This window comes from Wyeomyia smithii, chromosome 3 (assembly GCF_029784165.1).
Source record: "Wyeomyia smithii strain HCP4-BCI-WySm-NY-G18 chromosome 3, ASM2978416v1, whole genome shotgun sequence".
NCBI classification, from domain to species: domain Eukaryota; kingdom Metazoa; phylum Arthropoda; class Insecta; order Diptera; family Culicidae; genus Wyeomyia; species Wyeomyia smithii.
This window is the reverse complement of record NC_073696.1, coordinates 129,977,715-129,986,161: the sequence shown is the minus strand read 5'-3', so window position 1 is coordinate 129,986,161 and position 8,447 is coordinate 129,977,715. Positions and strand designations below refer to the sequence as shown.

Genomic DNA, 8,447 nt, shown 5'->3' with positions numbered 1-8,447 from the left:
GTTGCCAACTGCTTGAAATGTGGTTATTATTGGTTTTCGAACATGATATCCGCGATAGTATGTAGCCGAGGTGATATCCGTTGACAGCTCGATTGCATGGGATATCAGGTAATATGGATGGTGATATGGCCTCGAAGGCACGAATCGCCTGATATCAGGTGATATGCGGTGTAGTGTGAACGGGATATAACAAGCAAACGATAAAAAGTGTGTAAAACAGATTGCGCACGCATAAATATACTCTCCGAGTTACACCCCTTGTCATGCTGAGTGGTAAACTAAGATGTGATGTCGCTACCGTCGCCGTAGAGCGAACGGCATAGCCAATATATTTTAAGTTCAGTACCAACGGGAGTGAAAAGTACATACACTGATGAAAATACAGTCTGTTTAGCGACGGAAGCGACATCACACTTTACTTTACCATTTAGGTTTTATTTGGAGGATAATTCATGGCACACATGCAAAGTTTTACACACTTTTTTCAGACCGTTTGTTCGTCGCCTGTTAGTCTGTTCTCTGTGATATGGCCTCGATAGCACAAATCGCCTGATATCAGATGATATGCGCTGTAGTGTGAACGGGGTATAAGGGGCCATCCACATACCACGTGGACAAATTTTTAACTCATTTTGACGCCCCCCCCCTCCCCTCCGTGAACAGCTGCCCATATAAATTCTAAAAAAATTTATAGACCGTGGACATTAGGCAACCCCCCCCCCTCCTCAAAGCTGTGCACGTGGTATGTCAATGACCCCTAAGATACTATCCGCACAGATAACAGACATCCAAGCTAATTCATGTGCAAAAAGACGCAACGGTTTTTTAGCATGTCGCAATACGCAGTATGGTGGCGCTAAGAACATTTGGTGGTCAATTATTCAATAAAATCGATAGTTTTCCAACTCTTATCGATATTATTGCAACAAGAAGCGTTGCCGTTTTTTAATGTAGAAATTTTGAGCAGTCGTAATTTGTACATAATCGACAATTTTATTCAATCTAAGTTTATATTTGCAATAAATTTGTTTGTTTTCTTGTTGATATGAAAAAAAAAACACAAACCTCACAAAACAGTGTTATACCGTTGCAAAAACAGCGACTCAACTATTTGTGAGAATTTTCATGCGTCTGGCAGCTTTGACTATAATCCAGCGCTGCCATCACTAAAGTGGTTAAAGTCGCAAGTTGCAGAAAGATGTCGTTAGCATTCCAAACGAGTAAGAATTTGAAATCTTACACGCGATTTCTGGATTTTTTTGTTCTAGTTTGGATATCTGTCTCTGTGCTATCCGTAAACAAATAACGCAATCCGCTTAGGAATAAATTAACTTTCAAGTCAGCGAAATAAAATAAAAATTTCACAATCAATGCAGGCATTTTGACAATCCGTAAACACATAACGCAATCCGCTTGGGAATGAATTAACTTTCAAGTCAGCGAAATAAAATAAAAATTTCACAATCAATGCAGGCATTTTGACAATACTTTATTTGCCTCATTTTTCATCCGACTTACACGGTGTAAAGTAAACTATAAAAGATTGACACGTCACTGCCAAGTGGATTCCACTTACTTCTGTGCTAATAGATAAAACAATTCATATCTAAGTGGAATACACTTGCGTTTCACCTCACAGCACAAAATCTAGTGTCTTACACAAAAGAGAACAGACTAACAAGCAAAAGATAAATAGTGTGTAAATCAGATTGCGCAAAAATATACTCTCCGAATTACACCTCTCGTCATGCTGAGTGGTAAACTAAGATGTGATGTCGCTATCGTCGCTGTGGAGTGAACGGCATAGCCAATATATTTTACCGTCAGTACCAACGGGAGTGAAAAGTACATACACTGATGAAAATACAGGCTGTTTAGCGACGGTAGTGACATCACACTTTACTTTACCATTCAGCATGACGGGGGGTTTTATTCGGAGGATAATTCATGGTACACACGCAAAATTTTACTCACTTCTTTCAGACCGTTTAGTCTGTTCTCTGTGCTTACACTTCGGTTTGTCATGTCATCCATACCAAAATCAATCTTTTTACACTCAGATTTCAATGGTAGAACACGTCAAATGCCAAAACACGTCAAAATACCGTGAATTCCATTAAAAATCGATATGGGTCGACCTGTTAAAACGATTGGGTTGGTTTACTGGTATTCATGTGTAAAGAGCATTTGGTATATGAGCGTGTGATTTTTTTTCAGTGTAAAAGGTTTATGTAATAAGAATAAAAGAGAGGTGAAGAGGAGAATGCATTTTTCTACTATTAGTAAATGCTTCAACTATAAACAACTTGACGAATTCAATGGTAAACACAAATAGCTACGTCACTATTTGGCATCATCTTTGAGCAGAGGGGCGCGTGCAAGTGTTAGTTAATTTTCTCCTCACCTTTCTTTTATACTCATTGAGGTCTATGCACTTGTGTGGCGGAGTAGCGGTGCATTTGCAGCTGAAAAACGAACAGACAAATGAAGCTACCCAAGCTACCCTACACTCAGTTGTCATTTTTTGTTGTCAAACTATTCTCGTGTTACACGATACTGAGAAAGGGTGGTTCGAGTGTAGCTTGAAAGCAAAAAAACTAAAGGGACACAATTGTTCACAGCAGAGTGTTTTTGAAGGAAATTGTGGTAATAAGAAGTTAGCTAGTGAACAAGGTTTGTTTTACATACATACAGCTCTTATTGTATATACCTACTTATCAACACGTGAGCATGGAGAGCGGGGTAAGCTTGACAGCTTTTGTTGTCAGGTTGCCAGAGTGATGCTAAACATTTTCATGTGTCCAAAATCGGAGCATAAAAATGCTTTCTATTTATAGGTTATCCACCAAGTTAAAAAGACAGTCGTTTGAGATCTGCTCAAAATTATCGAAACTAGTGATGTCTCGTGAAACGCACGTTAACGGAGTGGCACCTATCGTAAACGAAATGAGTGCTGAAAAAAATGATAAATCTAGTAAATATAGTGATTACGTAAAATTTTTGGAACTAGTTGGTAATTTGAAGGTAAGTACAATCATAGAATCAGAATATTTTAAATAGTTCTGTTGAAGTCCATATAAAGTAATATAATTTGTTATGTAACCTATCGGATGATCTTTATGTTATGCACAATATGGCTACGTTACGAACAGCTGTTTGGTAATTCAGTCATCTGATCATGCTGATAATTTTCATAGTAACCTAAAATATTCTAAAAACTCCTTCATTCTCATAGCATACCAAACGAACTGGATGGGTTTTGCGAAATGTTAAGGATTGTGAAAGCATATCTGGGCATATGTACCGAATGGGGATGATGTCATTTTTGCTGGATGGCAGTGTAGGCTTAGACAGGATCCGTGTTATGGAACTAGGTATACATAACTGACTTGTTTTACTTGTTTAATCAATAATAAAGCAATTTATTTTCAGCAATGATACACGACCTTGCCGAAAGTATTGTGGGTGACATAACGCCGTACTGTGGAATTTCAAGGGAAGAAAAATTACTTCGAGAGTTTTCTGCTATGTCAGAAATTGCTGATTTACTTGGGCCGTGTAAAGACAAGTTACTTGAACTGTTTAATGTGAGTAGATTATTTCCATTCGACCAAGAAAGTACATAGCTTATTTTGGTAACAATTTCTTTGCTTCAAAATACGTTTAATAGTTGGCTGATTATTGGTGCCTGTATTCTTTACGCTTACATTACGGTCAAAAATATTTTTGAACATGATTTTTGTAAGATTAGAAAATTGCTAGAATTATTGTTTGCAATTGATTCTAAGTAGGCTGTTTAAATGTAAGTAACGATGGAAAAAGCAGTCTTCTCAACATGCCGGTTGGTTTTCTGCTGCACCATCTTTGTTTTAAGAATTTTACTTGAATGCGATGCCAGCTGGTTGACATTGCTAGCCAATTGAACTACACTTACAATTATTTAGTCTACCTTACTGATGTCTGTGTTATGATTATAATCTGAACGTGTACCATAAATGCGTGGCTAATAACTCTTCAGACCATCGGTCAATGTAAAAATGTTGTTCAACATTCGTATGTTACGTTATGTGGAATTTGGCATTCGTTGATGAAAGTTAATACAGTAACTGTTCGCTAACTGGGCGAAGAGCACTTCCCAGTCATCGAAATCGGCTCGCTAACTGGGATTTCAATTCAAACGTGAATAAACGTTAAAGGGAATTTCGATGAAGAGCAGGCTAACACTGATTCGCGACAATTTCATAAAAGATTTAAATTTTCAAGTTGATCGTCAAACAGACAGTTCTATTCATGTTGTTACTGTTTATGTTGCTATTAGATTCCAAACTAGAAAGTTTACCGCGAAACCATCAAGGAGCAGCATAATCCTTTAATGTTTTCCATTCATATGCCCCCCGATCGTTTGGACCATTGACGTTGATTGTCTTTTTAACTAAAGCCCTAGCGTTAAAGTTTGGCAGACTGTCACTGAAAAGTTCCAATCGAACAATCAACAGTTTTTAAATCATAGTTTTAACCTGAAAGAGAGGCGCCAGCTCAATGACAGTTTAATTTTGTTTTCGTCTACTTCGTTTTCGTTTTTGTGCAAAAAAAATATCTCACAATAGTTTCAATCAAGTCAGCGTACGCATCTGTCTCTTGTTTTGATGATGATATTATTCAAAAATATGTTCAAACTTGAGATGATTGTCATATCGGTTGAATATTATAATATATTTTTGATGTAGCGAAAGTAGATTCATGGATTCAGTTTCCGTCCGTGCAATTAAGATTTAGTAGTTCTGACAATCTTCTGTGAATTAAAGTTGAATGCAATGGGATTTGTCTACATTTTTTTCATCGACATTCGATTGATCCATTGAGCGTTAATAATACGCGGTGGATAGAATTCAGCGACGTGAAAGGCGGTTGGAAACGGACAAATGCATTGAACGTATGCAACGCATGTTAACCAACTCAAAATAATAACCGATCCAGTCGATGTGTCGCTTCCGCGCAGATTTGTCTGCAAAATGCAGATTTTTAGAGTCCGTGTGCAGTTTTTTATTAATTCGCAGATACTTGCAGATTTTTAATAGTTTCTAGTCTCCTTATATTTACGTAGACTTTCTCAAAATGTGTGCAGATTTTCGCAGACTTGCCTGCGTGAGCGAAATTTTTTCGAATCACGGATAGTTTTTTTTCTGATTTCAAGCAATTTTTTCCCGGTTTTTCGAGCAGTTGCAGACATTTTTCAAAAACATCTGGCATCTCTGATAGTCGTCGACACTCCTCGTGTTGGGAATTCTTGGGATCTTTTAGAAATGCCTTGCCAAAATGGTCCCGAAACCAAAACCGTTGGGAACCATTGTTCTATACACTCTCTCCATTAGTTCGATAAATTCGCTTATTAGCAACACCGATCCATACTGAGGCATAACTAAACGGACCAACTCCTTAATAAAAAAAATAAGACCATTTTGTCAAAACTCAACTTCATTGGGTAGTCAGTTAATAAAACCCGGACTTATGTCAAACACCTCACGGTCGAAAACGGTTTTTTCTCCTGAAAACGCAAGTGGTGACTTAGAAATAAAGCTGCTAAATTTTTTTTCGATTTTCGTGCGCGAAAAAGAAAACAGACTAACATTTTTGACAGTACTTGCATGTTTTTTTTTGTGTTCGTGCACTGAACGAATGTCAACATTTAAACTAGAAAGGAACCCATGGAAACTGTAACATTTTCATCAAAAGTTTGAATTTCTGCCGTTAGATCCCAATTAAAAACGGACGTGCATTTGAGCTTGATAAAAAAAATTAGTAGTTGAGAAAAATCCGTGCGATTGGTCAGCATAGCCATAACCAACAAGACCTGAGGCACCCTGAGCAATTTCTTGGATGGTTGGTTCAGGTCCTGCTTCCTGATATTCTTGATCCTTCTCCGTCGATAGTACCGGTTTTTCCTGTTGACTTTGCGCGAGGGATTGCTATTTTCGATGCCGTTTGCTTATAGATTTTGTTTTGTTTTGCTTTGCTTGTTTCGCTTGTGCTGTTTGAAGCTTTGTTTAATTTATTTCAACAGATTTCCTTTTTCTGCGCCGACAAGAAACTTAACCTTCTTCTTGTAGTGCTTCTCATATGATTTTCGTTTTTCTATTTATGTTCAGGCTTTGTTTTGCTCATCTTCATCTTAACAAGAAAACAGTTTTCTTCCCTCTTAACAACTGTGAGCTTACATTCAATGTGCATCACACCATCTGCTGTAGAGAGAGCGCAGAGTAATAGTTTCTCTGACGAAAAAACGCTCCTAATTTGACAGAGCAAAAACCCAGTGAAACTCTTGTAAATTGCTCATCAGCACGCAAGAAAAGTGGAATAAATTGCTCGGCGATCAACTGAGCATTGCGTTACCGTTCTCATAGCTCTGGGGTGCGGCAAAAACAGTATAAAATCGAACTCTCTGGAGAATACGCACCCATGGTGAGTTGTGAATCGTCCTATAATAATAAATTCGAAAACGGTTAGGATGTGGCTTCAATTTGAACCTAAATGTTTTGATATTTGGCCAACTTCTCTTCTAGTAAAGAAGAAGCTAACGAAAACTACTCCCTCTTAAACTGAGAGAGCAAACAAATGGTTACCCCTAACACGCGATGATTAAGAGTGAAAAGGAACTCTGCGACTGAAATACTCTACGCCTAAATGTGGATAATTACTCACTCTGTGTGTGTGAAAGTCTAGTTCTCCAAGTGGTTTGGCAAGTAGAAAAAGAAATTTGAGCAAAAATCAAGAGAACGGAAGAAGCCTGTTTATGTTTCTGTAGCCATCTTTTTCCAGATGGCGAGAATGAACCACTTTGCGCACTATTCGCAGAATCTACTATGGTTAACTTTTTCCTGATTTCTTGAACATTGATCTCCGTTACTGAAACTAAAAACGACGCTTTTCTGGGAACGCTTTCGATTTCTCTCATTCACTTGTAATGTTTCCGCATTATGCTTCGATTTGACCTATCTGTTTGATTTTCTGTGGTGTACTACGGGCTATCCTCGCGGTATTTGCAGCCACTGAATTGTTTTTTCAAACACTATAATTCATTCATTGTGAATTTATTACTCTGGGAATTCTCATGGAGTCCTTTTTGTTCATTGGCACGCTCCACGGCAGTTTGGGAATCGTGATATTTTTTTTAAAGCTGAATAAATTTTTAGTACTAGCTGCTTCTTATCTTAACGCCTTAAATGTTTCTAGAACTATTAACGTTTGATACTTCTAGTCGAGCATATGATAAATGAGATAAATGTGTTGCACATAGTTTCGAAAACTGTTAATAAGTTTTTTTTCTCACAGGAATACGAAGAAGGCAAAACCGATGAGGCTAAGTTCGTCAAGGATTTGGACAGGCTCGACATGGTACTGCAAGCATTTGAGTATGAGAAACGCGACAATTGTCCTCTAAAGCATCAGGAGTTTTTCGATTCCACTGAGGGAAAATTCATCCATCCGTTTGTGATTAATATTGTGAACGAAATCAACGCTCAACGAGCCAAGTTCGCTGAAAATAGTGGAAACTGTACTGCAGACAGATTGTCATTCTTGCGCAAAGCGGCTAACAGTGGAGGCAGCAGATGATTCTGGCAATGGAATTTTATGCGCCTATTTCAGTAATAGTTATTGGCGTGTATATATCAATGATGTGTAATTTATGTTGTCAATGTGATCTCATCTTCGATAACTGAATCATTGTGGTATTTTCTGCGGGTGCTCAATTGAAGGAAGAAGGTGTTAGCTAGTCAATGCGAAATGAATAAGTGCTTTAGCTTAAATATTAGCTAATTTTATATTCAATTCAATATTTAGTTTAGTGTAACTTACGTGTACTGTGAAGCAGTTTATTTTAAGGGATTCTAGGCACAACTCAATAGTATTTCGCAGTCAAAATAGACCCAAAAACATTTTTTATTTTAATGTACCCAGAATAAAACAACTTTAATCCTTCAAAATGTGATTTTTGTGTTTTCGTTCAAAAAAAAAAAAAAATATAGTTGAGCTGCCCTTGTTTTGAATTTATACATAGTCGACCTTTAAGGAAACAAGTCAGCCAGTATGAAATGGAAAATAAACATTCAAAAGTGCGCGCTGAACGCATCCCTCGCAGGCTTTGTGTCGCGAGCCGAAACGTGTCGAGATAATAGAGAATCTTGACGGATGAACGTGAGGTGATCGACAGGTAGAATCAGCACTACAACGAACACCCCAAGACAGAGCCTGTGGGCCAAGACGGCAGGAGGAACGACATTTTCAGCACAGTGGATGAGAGAGACATACCGCCACCTACAATAAATGATGTTAAGAATGCTATCAAGCAGCTCAAGAACAACAAACCAGCTGGCAAAGATGGCATCGCAGCGGAGCATATCAAGCTGGGCCCGGATAGGTTGGCTTCCTGTCGTTACCAACTGATAGTC

At 38.0% G+C, this 8,447-nt stretch overlaps 1 protein-coding gene across 3 annotated transcripts; it reads left to right on the top strand.

Annotated features, from left to right (window-relative positions):
* The first annotated feature begins 1,727 nt into the window (after window positions 1-1,727).
* LOC129730583 (5'-deoxynucleotidase HDDC2) lies at window positions 1,728-7,987 on the top strand. 3 transcript variants are annotated; one of them, XM_055690029.1, is made up of 5 exons: window positions 1,749-2,742; window positions 2,838-3,024; window positions 3,236-3,374; window positions 3,433-3,587; window positions 7,330-7,987. In XM_055690029.1, exons 2-5 carry the CDS (start codon window positions 2,899-2,901, stop codon window positions 7,609-7,611), a joined length of 702 nt encoding a protein of 233 aa, XP_055546004.1. In that variant the 5' UTR covers window positions 1,749-2,742; window positions 2,838-2,898; the 3' UTR covers window positions 7,612-7,987. The 3 variants fall into 3 exon arrangements, with proteins under 3 accessions (XP_055546002.1, XP_055546004.1, XP_055546003.1); XM_055690028.1 differs by having other exon boundaries at window positions 1,753-2,673; XM_055690027.1 differs by having other exon boundaries at window positions 1,728-3,024.
* Window positions 7,988-8,447: the final 460 nt, after the last annotated feature.